At 42.6% G+C, this 23,311-nt stretch overlaps 1 protein-coding gene across 1 annotated transcript; it reads right to left on the reverse strand.

The window, feature by feature from the left end:
* Positions 1–9,840: 9,840 nt before the first annotated feature.
* Positions 9,841–12,195, reverse strand: LOC308296211 (general transcription and DNA repair factor IIH helicase/translocase subunit XPB-like; the record flags this gene model as incomplete). The annotated part of the gene is made up of 1 exon (XM_080739382.1): positions 9,841–12,195. The coding sequence occupies one exon, from the start codon at positions 12,193–12,195 to the stop codon at positions 9,841–9,843; it is 2,355 nt and encodes a 784-aa protein (XP_080595508.1).
* Between the last annotated feature and the right edge of the window lie 11,116 nt (positions 12,196–23,311).

A 23,311-nucleotide genomic window follows, 5' to 3' on the forward strand; every position in this document is an offset into this window, starting at 1 on the left:
ACAATAGTTGTGATCCTTCTAACCTTCAGGACAAAATATACGTTGAGTGAAACCTATAAAAACGTGTTTATAATATGTTCAAGGCTAAAAGCTTTTTATTTGTTTATGGAGCATCCGACAGCTGATCACATTAAATTATTGATCATTATGATAGGGGTTAAATTATTGATCATTAGAGAGTCGGTTGTGTAATTACAGCACGTGCCGTGAATTATTGATTACCGCACCACGTACTCCATTATTCATGCGTAAATGTCTCGCGCGTAATTTTCTACATTATGATACAAATGGGAGAGATGGAAAGATGGGGTAATGGAGAGGTGGAGCAATGGAGGGAGGGAGACAGAACGAATGGTAGCTCTGGGCAAATATGGACGAAATCAAATAAAGTATTGTGACATCTTTTGACAAAATACCTCGATATAGATATTGAGATGATAATATATTGCAGGGCAGGAATTTCACAGAGGCCATGAAGGCCATGGCCGCGGTTGGCCCTCAGTTTGGCCTTCTGCCCTTCAGAAAATCATATGCCCTGAGGCCACAGTGCAGGGGTCATCACCTTGATGTTGGCTTGTGGCGGATACTTTTGTTAACGTTCCATTTTTGCCACGGGCATATAAAATGAGTGGACAATAATATTTCCAGAAACATATAAAGAGATAGCTCTGAATGACCATAACAGGTCTGTAACTCTGGGGATCCTTGCAAATCAAACGTTTGAGAACCCCTAGTACTAGTAGACTCATAATGTGCCATATTAGTGTCATAGTAAATCAGTGTCATATATATATATATATATATATATATATATATATATATATATATATATAATATATATATATATATATTAAAGCAAACATGTGTAACTCAAATCTTTGCTTCTGGGGCCCTGGGGGTCCCTCCCTGGAACTAAATATTTTGAAATGGGGGTCTGCAACCAAATACATATAATTCTAGGGGTCCCTGAATTTAAAAGGTTTGAGCACCAATGAGATAGAAACATGTTTTTCAGAAAACTGCTAGGATCTAGAATACATGTATAGAATGGGTTCAGTGAGTTGGTCTACCTGCGGTTCTGGTACCAGGTTTTGACCTGTGTGTCAGTGAGGCTCAGCGATGCAGCCAGCTCCATGCGGTCCTGCACTGAGAGGTATTTCTGCCGCTCAAAGCTCCTCTCCAGCTGAGCCAGCTGGTGGTCCGTGAACGCCGTCCGAGCCTTGCGAGGCTTCTTCATCCTCGAGCCCCCCGCGCCCTGATCTTCAACCCTGACTGGGGCACAAAAACACATCACCATCATCGCTGTGGTCATCGTCATCATCATCATCATCATCAGATAAGAAACAGATCTGTTATATTATGGATGGCCTAGAGTCTAGACCAGGGGTCTTCAACAGGGGGTCCTTAGAGTTACTACAGGGAGGGTGACAAATCCTTGTGTGATAGAATCATTCTTTTAAATTAACAACTTGAACCCTCGCATCCTTATTCCGAGGAGAACTTTAGACAAAAATAGCAGATCAAGCTTTCAACGCCTCGCAGAGAGCTTGCAGATCGGCTATTTTCGGCAAATAGGTTTGGTGTAGAGGTAAAAAAAGAGCAGACCAAGTAGCCTACATAGTGAAAGGTCAAGTTTACAAAATATCATTTAAGACATTTAATATGTGGTTAAATGTCTTAAAATACACATTAACATGAATCCAAAATAGACTGATGACAGTGCTGTCAAACAAGTCTATGAATCCATCTATGAAATTGTTGAAAATCTCCATCACACATTTATACAATATGTAGTGGGGGTCCCTGCTTCATCTCTCTCTCAGCTAAGGGGTCCTTGGCCTGAAAACATTGAAGGCCACTGGTCTAGACCATTGAAATGAAGTGCCATGTTTTTATTTTCTAGATCAGTGGTTTTCAACCACGGGGTTCCAGGTGGTCCACAGCTAAATGATGGAGAGTTGGTAACCAAATGGACCCTTATATATCTTTATATAACCAAAAGGACCCATACTGGTCCATTATTTGGACCCAAACGGGTCCATTTGGTTTCATTTTACACTCAAGAGTTGTTAAACACCTGCATTACTTAATTTATAAGACGTCTACGCAATTACAGAATGTAATTGTTATTTTGATTGACCTGTTATCTCTCCAATGGTACCAAAACAATACAGCATGGAACAAAATCCTATCCAACATTAACACAAATATCCTTTGTTATCTGGGAGTTTGGGGTCTGGGAGGCTACTGTACTCATCAAATGGTGGTCCGTGGCTCAAATGCTGAATAATGGACCTTGGTGTGAAAAAGTTTTATTATGACGCCACATAAAAAAAAATATATTTCCACCAGATTTTGATTGTCAATATTGAAACTTGACAATATATATAATATTGAAAATCTTCTTTCACATCAGGAAATGAGCATTAGACTCAGCTTGAGCAATATCTCACCTATCTCCCATCTCCCTTCCAATGCAGTCAGAGATTTTTTTAATGAATGTAGAATTATATGCACGATGTCAATTGCATACAGATGTGAGGGAGCTTCATTTAATTGACAACAATAAAAACATATAGGCTATTGTATTTTAAAATAAAAATCACACTGACTTATGCCAACATTGTCCTGGTGATTACCCTATACCTGTTTCAATGTTGTACCCTTCTAGACCTAGTATTGGACCCTGTATATGCACCACTATTTTCCCCTGTACACCAAATCTCTTCACCAAAAATAGCCGATCTAGAAGCTCACAACACAACAACTCGTTGTGAGCTTGTAGATCTGCTATTTGGGGTTCATGTGTTTTCGATAAGATAAGATACAACGATGTCTCTCCTCTGAGGTTTATTAACACTGTATTATATTTTTGACTTATGAAGCAATAAGTGCTTCCTATATTTCTTTTCATTCAGAAGGTCATGGGGTCATTCTTATAGGTTTATATTTCATATAATAACTGTGTAGTAAAATTGCGTGCGTCTGTGTGTGGTGCATGTGTGCGTGCGTGCTTTGATACCAGACTTGGTAATCTGATTAATTGAGTCATCAGGGACTCGTTAACCAGACAGTTCTGAGATCAAACCAGCATCTACTGATTTATCAAACCAGACAAATTTGTTCAACTCACATGACAGACAGACAGACAGCCAGACAGACAGCCAGACAGACAGACAGACAGACAGACAGACAGACAGACAGACAGACAGACAGACAGATGACCGTTGAAACTAAACTTTTGTCTTCATTAACTTGTCATAAATAACACAATAATCATTTATTATTTTAATTTCTATGATGGTAAATGTTTCTATTCACACCCTCCATATGTAACTTTCCACTTCTACCCTGGATTTGAACCCGGTTTCCTCGCAATTGCTGTTTGTTTGTTTGTTTGTTTGTTGTTGTTTTTTGCCATTGAGCTAATAGAGCTGCCTGCTTGTTATAGAAGACTAGAAGTTCGCGGCCCTTTGGGTTATGTTGCAGCAGTGATCAAACTGATGGCCATATATGGAGATCGGTATGAGTGTGTCAGTCCTTGCACACTTGCCCACATGTCCCTAGTACCCAGTTGTCCAGGTGCCCACCTATCCAAGTGTCTGCATGTCCCAAGTGCCCTGTTGTCCAGGTGCCCACCTCTCCAAGTGCACACATGCCCCTATTGCCCAGTTGTCTAGGTGCCCACATGTCCCTAGTGCCCAGTTGTCCAGGTGCCCACCTCTCCAAGTGCCCACATGTCCCTAATGCCTATATGGTTTTGGTGGCCAGTTGTCCAGGTGCCCACCTCTCCAAGTGCCCTCATGTCCCTAGTGGCACATGCCCTGCACCGCCTACTGTGTGGTGCCCCAGTTGCAGTGCCTATAATGTGTGGTGCCCCAGTCTGGCCCTGCGCCGCCTATTATGTGGTGCCCCAGTCTGGCCCTGCGCCGCCTATTATGTGGTGCCCCAGTCTGGCCCTGCAGTGCCCATAATGTGTGGTCCCCCAATCTGGCTCAGTTGTCAAGGTGGCCACCTATCCAAGTGCCCACATGTCCCAAGTGCCCAGTTGTTCAGGTGCCCACCTCTCCAAGTGCCTACATGTCCCTAGTGCCCAGTCGTCCAGGTGTCCACCTCTCCAAGTGTCCAGATGTTCCAAGTGCCCAGTTGTCCAGGTGCCCAACTCCCCAAGCGCCCATATGTCCCTAGTGCTGTGTTTTCCAGATGTCCACCTCTCCAAGTGCCTACATGTCCCTAGTGCCCAGTCGTCCAGGTGTCCACATCTCCAAGTGTCCAGATGTTCCAAGTGCCCAGTTTTCCAGGTGCCCGACTCCCCAAGCGCCCATATGTCCCTAGTGCTGTGTTGTCCAGGTGTCCACCTCTTCAAGTGCCCACATATCCCTAGTGCCCAGGTGACTGTCTGTCCCGGCCCTGCACCGCCTACTGTGTGGGGCCCCAGTCTGGCCCTGCACTGCCTATACTGTGTTGTGCCCCAGCCTGGCCCTACACTGCCTGTACTGTGTGGTGCCCCAGTCTGGCCCTGTGCCGCCTAAAGTCCAATATTTGGAGAAAATGTGTAAACATTTTGTGATTATGAGAAGTAGTGACACATCTGAAGGTGGAAAAGTAGATGGTCAGCAAGGCTCAGGCGTCATTGATTTTTGCATTGTTTTTTTAGACAATTGAACAACTGATGAACGTGGAGTTGCAGATGAACATACGGACATACACGCATTTTTGTGGTACCCCATTTGAATTAGGTAGGGAAATAGAAGAGCAGGGAGACAAAATACAACCACAATTGTATAAGTTATATTGTATTAACATAGTCTAGTCTACCATATTGGACGAAATTACATTTTATTCATAAAAAAAAGGTTTTTAACAATCTCCTAAAAATACTCTGTGATATTTAACAGGTGTACACATACATCACATACACATAATATAAATGTAATTTAATTGTGTTTATATAGCCTATACATTATTTATATTGATGGTTAATTATATTTATACATACATTGTATTTAATGGCATTATATTCATATCAATTGTTTTGATGGCATGATATGCTACATAGATTATGTATTAATGTTATTTAATTACTTCATGGGGATTTGCACTGATATTGTCTTTGATCAACTACCTGATTTTTTCTAAATCAGGTAGTTGACTGGCCCCTGCATCATTTCATCATTAATAATTAACGAAACATTTTAATTATTGTTAGCACGCATGCAGTCACCACATCTAACAGATTATTGAGTTAGTGAGGGTTGAATGAAAATAATAATAATAATAGTGATATATTTATCAAAGAAATCTTATTAATTATTAATTATTCTTTTAGTGGCCAGTCTAGTTTAACTTTACATCCATTGGCGTCCAAAATGAAAATATGTAAACCTTTAAATCAAATAGCCATTCTCAGTCAATTTACTTTTAGGCTATAATGGTAAATATGTAGCCTATCTAATGTATTCATTCATTCATTCATTCATTCATTCATTCATTCAATAATTAATTAGGACAAGACTTTTAAATCAGGCATCTTGCAACTGTAATTTAATCATTTGCAAACAAAATCCAGTATAGAGACTTTTAAATCAGATCAAAATAAATTACCTCTGTACTCTGTGTCAGATGAGGAGCTGCTGTCATTTCTCTCCATGTAATCCTCCGTCAGTCTGGACTGGTGGTACGGCTCTGCATCCTCGGGTTGTCCCGGGTCACAATATGCACCGCAGGCCACCAGAGGCCGCCGACAGTCCGCCAAGATGTCCCGGATCAGAAAGGACGGGGCCAGGGGGGCCGCCCGGGGGGGCTGCTGTTGGACCAGCCGGAGAACAGCTTCTCTCCGCGGGGAAGGAGGCGACGATCGCCGTCTCCTCCCCCGCGGAGAGCCGCTGTTCTCCGAGCAGCCGCTGCTGTCTGATGTGTCCGACCGCGGGCTGAGCTCCGGAGGGGAGGAGCGGTTCTCCCCGGCCAAGTCTCCCCGGGAGAGGAGTGGGCCGGCCAGCCGGCGGGACAGGAGAGTGTCGATACCGAACCGGGAGACCTCCATGGACCGACCAGAGGATAATACACTCAGATGTGATTGTCTTTATAAGTTAACATACAGAGTTCCAAAAGTTCAGTCCTCCAGAATGCAAATCTTTTGAAACTTCTTACCCGGTTTGCGTCTTGAAAACAACGAAATTACAAACACACAGAGGGAATTTTATGAAAGTTCCCTATAGGTTTTTGTTTCTGAATTCGAAAGAAACTTGTGAAACAAAAGTACCTGGCTACACAACATTTAGAAAAGGTTTATTTTAGCTAATATTAATGTATCCAGCAGGCCGTTTTGGTTTTAATTATTAGCATTATTGTTATTATTAGACCTACTATTAATATTAAAAGCTACTGGATAGCCTATATCATGACCTAAAAGATAATCCATTGATCCGGGGAGTCGCGAGCTGTTTTCAGGACCATGGACAGAGACTGTCTCACGCAGCTTCTGAGGAAACACCACGTGAAACATACGCACACACGCGCGCGCACACACACTCACGCACGCACACACACACACACACACACACACACACACACACACACACACACACACACACACACACACACACACACACACACACACAGTCACACACCACACACACACACACACACACACACACACACACACACACACACTACTAGATATTTTCAATAGTCATAAGTACAATAGTCTAATTACTGGCACATTGACTTGTTTGTTTTACACTGTTAATTTAGATTTCATTAATCTTTCCTCTGTTCTCACAGATTATAGTACTGTAGTGTAAGTGTAAGTCTTCTATTTTCAATTTTCTTGTTTTAAAATATGTGTAATATGTAATGCAAATGAAGCTAATTTAAATTACTAATATATTGAACTGAGCTCATCTTTCTTACTTCTGAGAATTCTTCAGGGCTTACCTCTGATCCCAACTCCATGACAGACGGGCGGGTGGACAGACAGACAGACAGACAGACAGACAGACAGACAGACTGATAGTACTTAAAGAATGTAAAAGTTTTTTTGACTCCAGTTGTACTCAGGTCAGTTTTTATTGAGTTGAGGAGACAATGTAGTAGAACGCAGTAAATAAGATACACTGGGTGTCAACATGTCATTCTTGTGTGTGTGCACTGTGCATGCATGCTATGATGCTGCATCTACAACAGCCAAAGAACATTCTGGACTCATTTTCTCTCCTCATGTGGGTTTGTTCCTCTCTGGTGGATCTGAGATGAATGTCTTTATTCCTGAAGGTGTTCAAGAGATTATGAGGGGAACAAGAAGGATACATGATCCTGTCTGTCTGTCTGTCTGTCTGTCTGTCTGTCTGTCTGTCTGTCTGTCTGTCCATCCAGACAGACAGATGTAGTTTATCTGTGAACAGATCTGGAAGCTGTTCGGATGTTACCAAGGACTCGATCTGGGATCCCTTCATTGCGACCGTCAGGTCGCAAGTTACAATGAAAACCTCCACCAGCTGGCTGTCTGTCTGTCTGTCTGTCTGTCCGTCACATCTCGCCACACTTTTGGCCGACTCTTATCTCCGGCACCATGCCAAATTTTGCACACACACTCCTTGGCTGGCAAACCACACTATTTTTACATTTTTCTTTACTATTGTAGAATAATCTAGATAAATCTTGAGAGATTATTACTGACAGCTCTGAGAACATACAGTACACATCTGAGACAAAGCAGGACAGACAGACGGACAGACACACGCACAAAGACAGCGATAGAAGAGAGTTGTCAGAGCGAGCGGGAAGTGTGCGCGGCGTACCGCTGGACTCTCGCTCTGTGTTTGTTGTGTTTCGGGACGAAGAGTAACAAGGATGAGAGGGAGAGATGACAAGATAAACAAACACAATGATGAGCACATGAAAGGAGGAGAAGGGGAAGAGGAGAGCATATCCTCCCTGGGATAATGAACTGATAAATGTTTCATGAGGCTATAACGCTATGCTGACTCTCTCTCTCACTCTCACACACACTCACACACACGCACCCACGCACGCACGCGCACGCACACACACACACACACACACACACACACACACACACACACACTTTGACAGAAGACAGTGTCTCGGGTCAGAGTTTTAGCACGTTAAGCCATGATAAGCTGTTTCCTTATAACAGATTTCTATGGGGAGGAAAACGCTTAGCGCTTATTTTGTCTTTGTATTGCATTTTTGTTTTTTTCTGTTTGTTTGTTTTGGCAGTAAACAGTATTTATGAACATCAAGATGAGAAAGAAACTTTTCTATATGTCTGAATGAAGAACTTAGCAGCTGCAAATCGTGTAGCTATATGGCGAGGTACAAGCATTACTTTGAATCAGGGGATACGAGACGGAGAAGTGATATCAAAAGAAACAGAATCTTAAAGTACCGTCCATCTACAATGTGTGAGCATTATATGAGATCAATCTCACAATGTTCACAATGCATCTTAGAGATGATACTTTAAAATCACTGAAATTAAATTAAACTATAATTACTTTAGTAAACTTGACTGGGGTCAGCTCTGTACTATTCCCATCTACACCAAATCTCTTCGCAGAAAATAACCGGTCTACTACAAGCTTGTAAATGGGCTATTTTGGGCTTATGTTCCCCCCACAAATAGGGATGCTAGGGTTCAAGTGGTTAAAGCAATAAGCCAGGCAGTGGTCTGGATTTTATTTTGAACAACAATTAGTAAGTCCAGAGGTTTGTGAGGCTACAGTAGCTTCTGACAGACACACAGACTCTCTTATAGATGCTATACCTCTTAAGAGCTACGCTGGAGAAAATAATAATCTCTAGAAACAATGAATATACCAGGGGTCTTCAATGTTTTCAGGCCAAGGACTCCTTAGTTGAGAGAGAGAGATGAAGCAGGGACCCCTGCAACCTGTTCATAGATTCCTTATAGTTTCATTGTTTGACAGCACAATCATCAGTGTGTCTATTGTTCATGTCAATTTGTGTTTTCAGATATTTAACCACTTGAACTGTCAATACTCTCTCTTTTTCCCCTCTACACTAAAGCTCTTTGCCAAAAATAGCCGATCTACAATGCACTGCGAGGCGTTGTGAGCTTGTAGATCTGCTATTTTTGGCTTAAGTTCTCCGAATATGGACGCTAGGGCTCAAGTGGTTAATATAAAAAAGGAGGAAAAAAAGTTTATATCACTCAAAGATTTGGAGGACCCCCTGTAGTAACTCTGGGGACCCCTGTTGAAGACCCCTGGACTAGACAATATCTCTGGAGGCCGAAAAACAAGAAGTGTCATTAATTAGTGTGGTTGCTGTAGGCTATTGTCTGTAGACCTTTATGTTGACCAAAAGTCCATTGATTTAAATTGACATTTTCTGTAACCCCCAGAATTGCACCTTTCTAGTTAACATTAGGTTATTTATACCAGAACATTATGTGTGCTTAATTACATGCACCTGTCTAGCGTGCAAGTACTACTTTCGGTGCCGTCTGTCTTTGGTTGACAGTGCAAAGGCAGGGCAATTAGCAAATGAGGGAGCATTGTTCAGACAGCACCGAACAACAACGAAAGTATACTTGCGCGCTCTGCAGGCGCACAAGTAGGCCATACAGTATATGGACGAGTGCACAATGCGCAAGTTGGCATCTCGGCAGAGTGCAGTGTACTTATTATTACAAGCAGCAGTTACAGGACATAAAGCTTACGGAATGGAGAGCTTGTCAGTTTAAGAGCAATCACGTTTAGATGACAGCATCACCATTATTGGAGGCACATCATTCGCAGCATCATCTCCAGCTGCTCTCATTTTCCTTCATCCCTTTGAGATGTGCCTGTGCCTCTACTTGCGGAACCGCTTAAAGAGTGGATGGATGTTCTTGTTTGCCAGGGAGGCTTTGCTACTCCGACTATGGTGGTACTCCATGTAGATGGTGTCGTCTGCACCCGACAAGGAGCTCATGGTGCCTAGTCGCCTCGAGAACTGTGGTCGCACGCCCACCTCCGCTGTCACCACTTCCTCCTCAGCATCCTTGTCTGAAGCAGCCAATACCTTCTGTAGTAGTTCATACTGCTCTTCTCTGGTTGAAAACATAAGCTCCTCCTCTTCCATGCCTGCCATCTTGGTAATCACCTTGAAGCTATAGCCCTGGTCTACCAGGAACCTCTGCCTCTTGGTGGAGTAAGCCATTTCTTGGGTGTCCTGGGACACCAGGGAATAGAAGTTGGCATTGTACTCCTCTGCCACCATTGATTTCTTGGCTCTGAGCACTCGGCCAAGCCTCTGGGCCTCTTGTCTGCGGGATCCACCATGAGATGAAATCTGAATCAGAACATTCGCCTCTGGCAAGTCAAACGAAGTGTCTCCAACCTTGGAGATGAAGATGGTGTTAATCTTGGGGTTGTGTTTGAAGTTCTGCAAGATCTGCATTCGTTCCCCCTGGGAGGTGGGGCCATAGATATAGGGCTTCTTTAGGGCGATGGCATATTCCCTCAGGGCAAAGACATTATCAGCAAAGACGAGGATCTTATCATTGCGTTTCTCATGGTAGCGAATAAGATACTGACAGGCACGGAACTTGTTGGGGTTCATAGTGTAGAGAAGGATGCGTTTCTTGGTCTTAATAGCCAAGTATTCTCTGTAAAACTCAGGAGACATTGGACACCACACCTCAGCACATTGGACCTTGGCAATATAGCCGTTGTTCTGCAACTCCATCCAGTTGGCTTCAAACAACTTTGGTCCAATCAGGAAGTTGAGGTCCACAATTTTGTCGTCTTCCCTGACCAGTGTGGCAGTGAGGCCCAGCTTGCAGTGGGCCTGCACAATGGTCAGAACACGACGGAACATCTTGGCAGGGATGGTGTGAACCTCATCTAGGATAATTAGGCCCCACTCCTGGCTACGCATCCACTCCATAACCCTCTCCGCCTCCCAGGACCGCTTTGTTGTGTGGCCCAGCATAGAGTAGGTGCTGATAGCCACAGAGCAACCGATGGGCTTGTCTTTGGCATCCGACGTAAATCTGCAAATCTGCGAGTCGCTAATGGTGGACCACAACTTGAACTGAGACTTCCACTGTTCGACTGACACAGAGGAGTTGCCAAGCACCAGGCAGCGTTTACGCACTGTGCATGCAGCCGTCACACCCACCAAAGACTTGCCCGCTCCGCAAGGCAGCACAATGACTCCTGAGCGAGCGCGGCCATTGCCAAACATCTTGCGCAGGCTCTTCTCTTGGTAGGGCCGTAACACAGCGGTGGGCTTCAGGTCCATGTTGATGTCTGGGTTGACTGTATCGTTACGAAAGTCATACTCAGCCAGAAGAGGGTACTCAATCTGGATGCAACGCTTCTGCAGCTCTTCAATCATCTCCTGTCGAATTTCAAAGGACACAGTCTGAGTCTCCTCTTCCTCCTCGTCTTCCTTATCCATCTGCTCGTAGTAGCTGAAAATGTCCTCGGGAACCTGAGGTGTTGAACTTTGACCTTCAGCCGTCTGCTGGGAAGTGGATGCCTCTCCCTTGTCCTGTATGGACTTAGAGATTGCAGATTTACTGTGGATAACCTCAGTGATGAGCTCAGTGTCCCCTCCCTCGGCAGTACGGAGACGGCATTCACGTATCACATTGTCTTGCAGGATGCGCTGAATCACATCAGGGAAGGCACTCTCAACAAAGTACCTGTTGTGCTTGAGCACCAATTTCACTTTGCCATAGCTCATTGTACAAAGATTGATGAACTGCACAATGCCATCAGGCACAGATGTTTTGCTGAGTTTCTGCAGGTATTCCACAATGTCGGAGGTCTGCAGTCCTACACTGACGGCTGCATAGAGGGAATAAGCTGTCAGCTTGTATTCATGGACATGGGTAGGCCTGCATACAGGTTCCGCAATCGCTACTAAGAAATCTTGCGCATATTTATAAACGGGTGAGAAAGCCTCGAGGAAAATGTGTCCATCTGGAGCCACCCAGAGGGGACGTGCGTAGTGATCATTCTTCAGGAGCATCTGAGCACGGTAGTCTTTGGCCCCATACGCATCTTCTTTGATGCCAGACTCATCCACCTTTTTCCCTGCAGCTGCAGGTATGGACTCCTCAGACTCACTGCCCATTGCCTCCTCCTCCTCCTCATCATTCTCATAGCTACGCTTTCTGGACTTCTTGTCTCGGTCTCCTTTGTCCCTTTTCCCCATTTCAGCAGCGTTTGAATAAACCACTTTTAGTTTTTGAAATTGTAATAATGTCATAAAATAGTTAGTTAGGATTAGAACGAATTTCCACAAAGCCCAGCTGTGGTCACAGTTACATTAACATCAATCCCATGAATTCCACACTTCAACCCTTCCACTTAACTAAATGATCATAGTGTGGGTTAGGTTATGTTCATCGTGCTTAAGTAAATTTAGGTTTGTGTCATCATGGTGATGTACTGATGACTGGTTATGGTTGTCATGGTGATGCTGGGTTAGGCCCTAAAGCACTTAGGTTAAGCAGGTTTGGTTAGGCCCTAACCAAACCTGCCTAACCTAAGTGCTTTAATCATTAGGCTAATCTAATCTATGTTAGTCTTTTAAGACAGATGCCTGTGCAGTCGCAAAAATAACTCCTATCAAATAAGTTGAAGCCTAGCAATCTTGCTGCTTAAGCAGAAAATAGCTACTCCAAAGGGACTGGTTTTTAGGATTAGACCGCAGTGGTGTCCGGTAAGAACTTAACCGCCTTGAATCGTATGGAAGGCCCTGAAGTCTTGCTGGGAGAACTAGCTGAAGATCGGGAGATGGTTGGATGTGATGATAAGCTATAGGCTTCGGTGATCCTGGCTGTAAGGGCTGAGTCGAGGAATGCTTTTCTCCCTGGTGAGAATTGCCCCTTTATATAGGGCTCGTTTGTGTATTGTATGACATCACGCCACATCATCAGCTGTGGACTCTGTGATGTCATCGTATCTCCATATATGGCTATCTCCGTATATGGAGATATAAGTCGTCTATGCCCAAGTATGGGCTGGTGAGGTCAGACCTTGTGTGATGCGTAGGTTATCTCCATATATGGAGATTCAGCTTCAATGAGTAACCATAGCAAACTGTCAACTGCCCGTATGACGTGAGAGCAATTGAGAGCCTTCGCAACAGTGTGTGATGAGGGACTGAATGTAGCAGTAATGTTGGAGAACCCAGTCTGTTGTGCAGAATAGTCACCATCCATATTCAGTTGTGCAATACCTGTTGTTTACGTCTGTCTGTCTGTCTGTCTGTCTGTCTGTCTGTCTGTCTGTCTGTCTGTCTGTCTGTCTGTCTGTCTGTCTGTCTGGCACTCTTTTATGCCCATATGGTGTTTCGTGTCCAGGCCAGTTTGTGACGTCATTTCCACATTTGGGCACTGTAGTGATGTCAGTCAGTGATGTCAGTTGGGCTTTGTTGTTGTCAGTTGGGCATTGTTACCATGGTGGCGACACTGTTTAGTATCAGTGATGTCAGCATCCAGACAGACGGTCAGACGGTGGCAAGACATTCGGTAAATTTACAACATAAATTACTTTTATGCGAACACTAACAACATAAATTACATTTTTGAGAACACGTCATTGACTCTGACCCAAATGCATTTGGGTCCCCATCCAGGGCCATGCATTTGGGTCCCCATCCAGAATCAAAGGGGATACATTTACTATAATACATTTTTTGTCTTAAGAATGTGACAGACACAAAAACATTATATATTGAAGTCTCCATGGGGTGAGTAATCAATAGAAAAAATGTCATTTTGGGGGTGAACTACTCCTTTAAAGGCCTGAAGAGATCATCAGCTATATTTTCGTCCATGCCTTACCCCTTATAGTGCAGCAAGTAACCAAAACAATCGTTCAGTTTGTGATAAAAGCATGAAATTTGGATTCCGAAAAGATTTGGATATGGAGGCATCATGAATTTTCAACATGGCGCCCATGGCAGCCATTTTTAAAAATGGCCACCAGCAATGACTGTTTCCTTATGAGTAATGGATATAATGATATTTTAGACATATTTCTCATATATTGTACTTATATTCTTTTGGATAATTGAAAAGTTGTCATTGAATATTCAAGATGGCCACCAATGGCAGCCGTCACTTGTAAGACTGTCTGATATGAGTAGGGTTGCCAACTCCCAGAGTTCCAAATACGGGACACTTTATAAGGAAACATGCGCCGCCGAAGGCGGCGCCGAAAAATCGCATATTTTCTGTTATAAAGTTGGCTAAAACGGGCATTTTCCTATATTAAATCATATTTTTCCTTTCACAATATTAATTCGGGTGTCTTTGGGCCGAAAAATCGCATATTTTCGGTTATAAAGTTGGCTAAAACGGGTATTTTCCTATATTAAATCATATGTTTCCTTTCACAATATTAATTCGGGTGTCTCTCAATTTTCCAAAACATATCGCCTAGGTCTACCTGGTCCTTATGTGCCCACTCTCTGGTACCCAACACTAGTTTAATCATATTGGCATACAGCAATAACCATTAGGTTTTAAAAACAAAATCAACGCATGCTTATGTTATTTCACATACCAGCCTGTCTGGGGTCGCTTTAGTTGGCAGACAAGATTACTGTAGTGCTCCCAGGAATACCAATATCCATGGCTTATTTTCTGTTGCTTGCCTGCTTTTTCACCTTTTTGTTTAGCCTATCACCTATCATGGATTCATGTCTAATATGTTTGTACACAATCTTCTGTCACACGTTTTTTTAAGACATTAAACAATGTTCTGAGCCGAGCACTGTCGTATCGTATGGTCGCTCGCACGCACTCGTATCGTCTCTCGCAGGCAACTTGTGGAGTGAACCTACAGCCCATGCTTGGGAAGGGAGTGTGTAGGGGGCGGAGACTGTGTCTTAGCAACACTCAGAGCCGTATGTTAATAAGCCAATCAGCTGCTTACAAACAGCGCAGCGCCTCTCACAGCAATGGGATGCAGCACTTATCGTCTCAGAGGAGAGCAGAGTGGAAGTGGAAGCTCTCTGACAGGCAGAATCGCTGTCATTTCTCAATTAAATCATCCCGTCATTCATATTTATCCCCCAACCTTAAAATACGGGACAAAGAGCGTCCCGTTTCAGTTCACTACGGGACACGTCTTTTAGTTTCCAAAAAAGGGACGATCCCGTATTTTACGGGACGGTTGGTAACCCTAGATATGAGTGATCTTGGTGTCAAATCGGTCATTTTTTATGATGCAGAATTCAAATTTGGAACTTTTATCACTGTTTCTTTCAAGATGGCAGCCATATGGCCAAAATCTAAATTATAATTGCAAGAAAATAGAGCTGTTTTTTTTTATTAGTGGCCAAGCCACGCAGTGGCAAAGGCCACTCATTGATATTGGACTTTCTCATTATTAGTGGCCAAGCCACGCAGTGGCAAAGGCCACTCATTGATATTGTACTTCATCATTACTATTATTATTATTCTTCCGCCACTTTTTCTCTAGTGGCTTGACCGTGCAGTCGCTTTTTACGAAACTCGGCAGTATGGCAGAGGACTATGCCAAACGGCTAAAACACGAAGCTCGCAACAATCTTTGAAAGCCTTTGAAAATGAAAACTTTGAACAGGTATAGCTCATGCTCTGTTTGAGGTACAGCAATGAAACCTGTATACACTTATGCGTCTCCTCATGCCAAACAACTTTTACACTCTGACTTTTGACCTCTGACCTTTAGTACTCTCACCATTTTAAATTATATGAAAAACAGTAAAAATCTATCTCCTCCTGGGATTTTCACGTCACGCGCACAAAACTTTTTTTACATGAACTTTGGACCAATACGGTCAGATCTGTCTCGGCGGATTCTTTTTTAAAGTGAAACATTATTTTTTAATAATTCACTGAATATTGCAGTTTTATGATAATTATTCTCCTGCCTCTAAATCATACATGCAAAGTGACACGATCATGGCATTTTGCAAAGATGTAGAGGGTTAGTCCAAATATCACTGAAACCAATCTTATTCCAATTGGCCAAAGGGGGGTGCTATACGAAGCGTTTGAAAATTCAAACTTTAAACGGGCATAAGTCATGCCTCGTTTCATTTAAAGACATGCAACTTGCTTACACGCGTGCCTTGACTCAAGCGGAAGCCATCTGTGTCTTTGTTAAGTAAGCTCCGTCCTTAGATTTTCTGCCATTTTGAGCAGTTTGTAAAACACTTAAACCCGCTTTTATTCCGGAATTTTCGCGTCATGTGCACAGAACTTTTTTTACATCTATCAGATCAGATGTTTTGTAAATTGTAACATTCTTTTTTAATAATTCAATAAATATTGCAGTTTTATGCAAATTATTCTTATGCCTCTAAAACATACATGCAAAGTCAAATTTTCATGATGAACTACTGTAGAGGGTTAGTCCAAATATCACTGAAACCAATCATACCCCAATTGGCCAAAGGAGGGCGCTATATCATTTTGAAAGAAGGCACTCAGTGTGTCAAGTACATTATATGAAACGTTTGTTTTTTTTCCTTCTTTTTTTTAAATGACTGGTACACCATGTGTGACTGTCGTAGAGTAGTATACGGAAGATTGTGAGTTCAAACCCCACGTCAGGTTTGAGTTGATGCTAACATCCTGGATGTCCATGGCATGTGCATATGTCAAACTCTTTATTGTTGACACGTCTTTTTTTTAACAAACATGGTTAACTGATCCTGTGGCTGTCTTGTGTAGTGGTCAGGGCATATGCCTTTCATGCAGAAGGTCATTTGATCGAATCCCGCCAGAGGTTGATATAAGCATAAATCCATGGGTCCTTGAACAATGTCTGATATTCAGCCTTCCCAAAAATGTCCCCCCTTGTTGCGTATTTTAATATCCGCCATTACTTAATAATGTATTTTGCATCATAACTCCTGAACCAAGCATTATAATACAAACTGTGATGTCTACACCTATGTTGTGATGTCCAAGGATTGCAATGATATCATATACCAGCTCAGTGGCCTAGTGGTTTGAGTGTCTGCCCTAATACTGCGAGATCCGGGTTCAAACCCGGGTCGGGTCATACCAGAGACTCTAAAAAATGGGACCCAGTGCCTCCCTGCTTGGCACTCAGCAGTCAGCATCAAGGGTTGGATTGGGTCCCTGCGACATACTAGTGTCATGTCCAGGGGGTGTACTTGTACATTAAGCTGCCTGACGCTACAGAAACAGGAGATAGGCTCCTGCCCTATGAGACTCATGGCTCGGCCGAGTCATATGGTCTTCATGGCTTGGCAAGGCTTACTATGTACAGCATCAAACTGTCCAGGTGAATAGTATCACAGTATTTTATGTCTGTTGCATATAGTCTTTTGCATACATGTTGTGTAGAGGTCAATTTGTGCTTTTACCTAACTCCACCGATTAGTGTAAAACTTTGTATGCACTCAGAGGCCAAGGAAAAACCTGTGCCCTGCATTTTTCAGATCTGCCATTTATAGCGCCACCAGACGGCCGAAAACACATTCTTCGATATTACTCCTTCAGATTTTATCCGAAAATCACACAAATCAGTACACAGTATCTCTACAGTGATGTAATCATGACGGATTTGTCCGATATCATATTCTATCTAATTGGCTAACATTGGATTCCAAGGTTTGCAGGATTGCTCCTTTTTGAACAAAATGTCTCAAATCATGAACGCAGCCTGCTATGTGTGTGAGATTTTGCACACACATTCCCACTAGGCCAAGGAACAGATGCCACCCTTCTCACATTGGCCTGTTATAGCGCCACCAGCGGGTCAACTTTTGCAAAACAATTTTTTTAACAAAATGCCTCAAATCCCGCATGCAGCGTCCGATTGCCGTGAAAGGCAATCGGACGCTGAAAAGGCCAAAGAACGCATGGCACCAGTATAGAGTCACCAGTAGGCCAAAAAAAAAACCTACCTGACCTGCCGGAGTCCTGTTCGGAAGAACACTGCTTCTAGTTTTTCTTTGATTTCTTCTTTGCTTTCCCTTGATGCTTTTTTGCTTTCCTGCTTTTTATGGCTTGGACACTTTATCGCTGCTTGGTGAGAAACCCTACACTTACTGTATGTTGGTTTGTTTACTGAGTGAGAAAACATCAAAACAATGTTGCACATTAAGCTGATCATCTAGGGATCCCCCAAAATCCCGACCCGAATGTTGAGAACCACTGATTTAGCAGACGCTCTTTATCCAGGGTGACATGCAACACGCTTAGACGCAAGGGAAACCATAAATCAGAGAAACAGTGTAGTGCCCGCTCACCTCATCCTCACAGGCTGGCATTGTTGCATGCCCATATTGTGCTGTACACCCCTCCCCCCTCGTGTGTGAATTGTTGACATTTTACTAATCGTGTTCCTGTCTGCATTTGGGTCTGGCAGTTTTCCATTTGTGACAAATTGAGCAAACTCTGGAGATACATAGCTGATGAATTGGAGTGCATTTTGGTGGAGCATAGACAATAAGTATTGGGCTAAGTGGATAGCTTAAGAAACTAAATATACTAGATTCCATATCAATATAATAGAAACGGGGGGGGGGGGGGGGGATGCATTGGAGTCTTGTGGATGTATCTCATTTCTTTTGTTGTTTTCTAATGATGTTGTGTCATGTGTGGACATGATCAGATGTTTATAGGAAGGAAACCAGTTTGACAGCCTTTCTCTCTCTCTCTCTCTGTGTCTCTGCACTCAGCTTCACCACTTCATCTTACCAGGACATAGAAAACATTTTAATATCAGGTATCAACTCGTATCTGACTCCTCCTCTTCTGACTCCCACCCCGTTCTGTGGAAACTTTGCTCTCTCTCTCTCTCTCTCTCTCTCTCTCTCTCTCTCTCTCTCTCTCTCTCTCTCTCTCTCTCTCCCCGCGCATCACGCCTCTTCTTTATAAACAGATAAATTAATCTTGCATCTGACACAGTGAGACTCCAGTTCAACTACAGAACAACTTATAGACCAAAGCTCATTCTGCTGACAACCACCGAGGACAAACAGAACTCATTGACAGGTAAGGACTGAACCAGTTTTTTATGTATTTATTTATTTATTTATATGTTTATTTGACAGGGACAATAAAAACAATGTATCAAGTTATAAAAGTTATGAAACCGTTGCCTTAGATATACAGTATATACTATAGGGCTTATAGCCAAGGCTAATTTGTGACCCCAGTCCCTGGTTAGGTCTTTACAGTATATACAGTATACCTAAAAAGTCTATTACAAAAAGTACATGCATGAAGCTCTAATCTAAAAAAGTGCAACATCTGTACAAAATCAACAACATTCCCAAATTACAGTCAGAAAGCAGTGACATTAACATTCTAAAATGTGCCTACATACAGTATGTTCGCAGCTTTGGTTTGACTTTAACCAACATTTAACCTTTTCATAAAACATTTTGAGGTCTTTTTTTTTTTTTTTTTTTCAGTTGGTAGGGCATTCCACAAGTGTATCCCTTTTAATGAATACGATGACTGACCAACAGTGGTGCTGCTCATTGCTACCTTGTGGTCGCCATTTGCTGATCCCCTTGTGATTCTATTTGTACCTGTCCCTTTCAGCTGAGGACAAAGTACTGCTGGGGCAAGAAAACACACACACACACACACACACACACACACACACACACACACACACACACACACACACACACACACACACACACACACACACACACACACACACACACACACGTTTGATGGTGTTACATTGTACAACAATAGAACCATATGACTGTACATTATACTGGTAGTATAAGATGATGCTTTTAAAATGTCTTTATTAAATACAGTCTATTGGAAGAAGTTTGTGAAAACAGATCATATCAGGTGTTTCACTAGGATGGCTGTGGCAGTGTGTGCTTCTGAACATTATAGACTGAACTGGGATCAGATCACTTTGCAGGTTGATCTGGGTCTGTGGAAATTGTGTTTGCTGTACTTTCTGTACACACTGTGCGTGCGTGCAGGCGTGCAGGCAGGTGTGTGTGTGTGTGTGTGTGTGTGTGTGTGGGTGGGCAGGCGTGCGCATGTTCAAATGACCAGATACAGTAGGTGGGCTCCATATCAGATCAGAGCACTGAACAGTACATAGAAACCCCCCATTGATTCCAGTCCCCATCCGGAATCAACGGGGGTAAATGTACTGTAATCAATTTGTTGTCTTAGGATTGCTAGTAGAGAAAGGTATCTGCAATAAAGCAGACAGCCCGCAACACTCCAAGTTAGATGAAGGCTTTTAGGTGCACAGCTCAAAGAAGCATAATGAGAAAGAAGTAGTCGCCAGCACTCAAGGAATATCCTTTTTACATGATTTTATTTACCTCAATGGACAGTGTACGGACGCGTTTCGGCCCTTCGGTGCAACGCTGAGGAAGGCCGAAGGGCCGAAACGCGCCCGTACACTGTCCATTGAGGTAAATAAAATCATGTAAAAAGGATATTCCTTGAGTGCTGGCGACTACTTCTTTCTCATTATGTCTTAGGATTGCGACAAATACAAAGAAATATTATTGAAATCAAGTCTCCATGGCGTGAGTAATCAATAGAAAAAAAGTCATTTTGGGGGGTGAACTACTCCTTTAACTTCTGAGATTAGTTTGTTGAGATGAACCAATGCGAGCCGTCTGGAACGAACGTGCATCACCTGGTTTTTAAGTCACTCCTGTCGGTAGATCTGGGTTGAAATGGTTTCACAGTGATTTGTACACTGATTACATTCCAACAGGTTGATGTTTCCATGCAGTAAATGACAGACAGTGAGGAATGTGCTCTGACTGACTATCACATACTGCAGTGGTAAATAGTTAAATCAGTAGGTCTAGTGTCAACACACTAATATTATGTCAGAGAAGCGTTACATGTGAGGATGATGATTGATGTTTTATGCCCATATTTGGAGATCCCTGTCCCTAAGTCATCAATATTAAGAACATATCTGGGAAGTGGGAATGGCCATATATGGTCATTGGGCATGTTTCTTTTTTTTTTTTTTGTGAATAGACAGTTTATTGGCAACCAAACCAGAGAAAGTAGGCGATAATCAGAAGGCCAGGTACAGGGACACATGGAAAACACACAAAGGCAGGCAGCTGAGGCTGGACTCAGTAAGAACTAGGAAAGGACTAGGAAATATAAACATTACTTGAAGGCTAAGGGACCAAAACAACACAAATATTGCATCAACTGGCACTGACACAGAAGAGTATAAATAGACACAATGCATAACAGGACACAGGTGATGAACATAACAAGCAATTAACACAGGATGGCTACGCTGCCCTACAAAGGCAGAGTGCAGCAACCACGCCTTGGGAGACACCGACTTATTTGTGTCTCCCAACGGTCAAATTAGCCTTCATGATATTGGGGGATGAACAATTACCTGAAGAACAGATGTACAATCAGTGTAATATCACTTTTATATCTGTATCTCATTTGACTGATAAGCTGTAACACTTTTAAACCCATTTTTTGGTGAAATTCGAAAACGTAGTAATACTGCACTCTGCCCCTGCAGGGCAGTACGGGTCAGAGTCAGAATGTGCTCTAATCATGTTATGAAAATCCCAAATAACACACAAGAAGATACAGTATATAGTATTAACCCATTCATAATGGATACACATTTTGTGTATCATAATTTTATGCTTTAACTATTGAAAAATAGCAGATATACAAGCTCACAGCGCGGCAACGAGTGCCGCGCTGCGAGCCTGTAGATCCGCCACTCCCGAAAAATCGCGAAAATTAGAATTTTTACACGATTCTATAAGTGTCTTTTGAATCCTTCTAAGGTTTTTTGAAAAACCTATGTTTCTATGTCAGCAATCTGGCCAGCCGTCGTCAAAGAAAAGGTCCTTTTCACTTAACTGGAGCTCAATTAGTCTGTTCTTGAGAGACTACTATGTCAGTGGTGCTCAAACCTTTTCATGTGAAGGACCCCCAAAATGATATGTATTTGGCCACGGACCTGCATCTCAAAATATTTAGTTCCAGGGACCACCCAGAAGCAAAATTTGAGTTAACAAACGTTCGCTTTGAAAATACATATATTCAAAGATTTGCACACATTTTCACGACTTTTTCAAAAATAGCAGATCTACAAGCTCGCAGCGCAGCACTGTGAGCTTGTATATCTGCCATCCCTCACTGGTTAAAGCATTCAGTAATTCTTTTTTTTAAACATCTGTTTATTAGTATTTTTCATTTTTAAAGACATATCGTCCATAGCAGATATGGAGAACAAACATTATGACAAAAACAAATTGGACCATATGACAGAGTAGAAAAAACCTTATACCATTACAAAAGTCGAATATACATATATAAACAATAAAAACAAACCCTGACAGTTAAATCTTAAATAATACAACAGCAATAATGACAAAACAGACAAGAAAGGAAAGAAAAAACAAACGACAAACAAACAAACAAATGGCTGATGGCGGCACGCGTCCCCGGAGATAGGCGAACAGCACTCAGAGTAATCACACATTGTAATTTATCAGTAAAAGTTAGCAGGTGATCCTATAGGGCGACTAAGCACTGTCTGCTCTTTTCAGGGACTCTAAAAGGCGCAGGATAGGTGACCATATTTTTTGGAACTGGGGCTCCCTATCTGTGAGGACAAATCTTACTCTCTCCAAGTGCAAGACTCCTCCTAGTTCCTTTATCCACATGTCAATGGATGGAGGTTTAACTGATTTCCAGGCTTGAAGGATTAATTTCCTGGCGAGCAATGTAGAGAGCCTAACAACTTGACTCTCCCGGTTGTTTTGGGCCCACCCTGGCTCCAGCACCCCGAAGAGCGCAGTTAACGGAGCAGGAGGGAGGACCCTCTCATAAGCTTTCCCAAGAAAGTCAAAGATTTGGTTCCAAAAGTTTTGCAACTTATGGCATTGAACAAATTGATGTGCTAAGGTACCTTGCTCAATAAAACATTTGCCACACAGGGGAGAAGAATCCTTAAATAATTTATGCACTTTAGTCGGGGAGAAGTGTAATCTGTGAATGATCTTAAATTGGATGAGGCCGTGCCTGACATTAATAGAACTGTGATGAATATTGTCAATACACTCCTCCCACGTTTCGTCCGAGATATCAATATCTAGCTCTCTTTGCCAGTTCTCTTTAAATGGGAGAGAGGGTGGGCTAGACAAATCTTGCAAAGTTGCATAGTATTGCGAGACTGCACCTTTACCAAAGGAGTCGACTCTCATTATGCTCTCTAGTATCGGATGACAAGTCTTTTGTTCAAATTGTGGGACATGAGTTCTGAAAAAAAATCTAATCTGTAAGTATCTA

Source organism: Nannobrachium achirus (genome assembly GCF_963921795.1).
Source record: "Nannobrachium achirus genome assembly, chromosome: 12".
NCBI lineage: Eukaryota > Metazoa > Chordata > Actinopteri > Myctophiformes > Myctophidae > Nannobrachium > Nannobrachium achirus.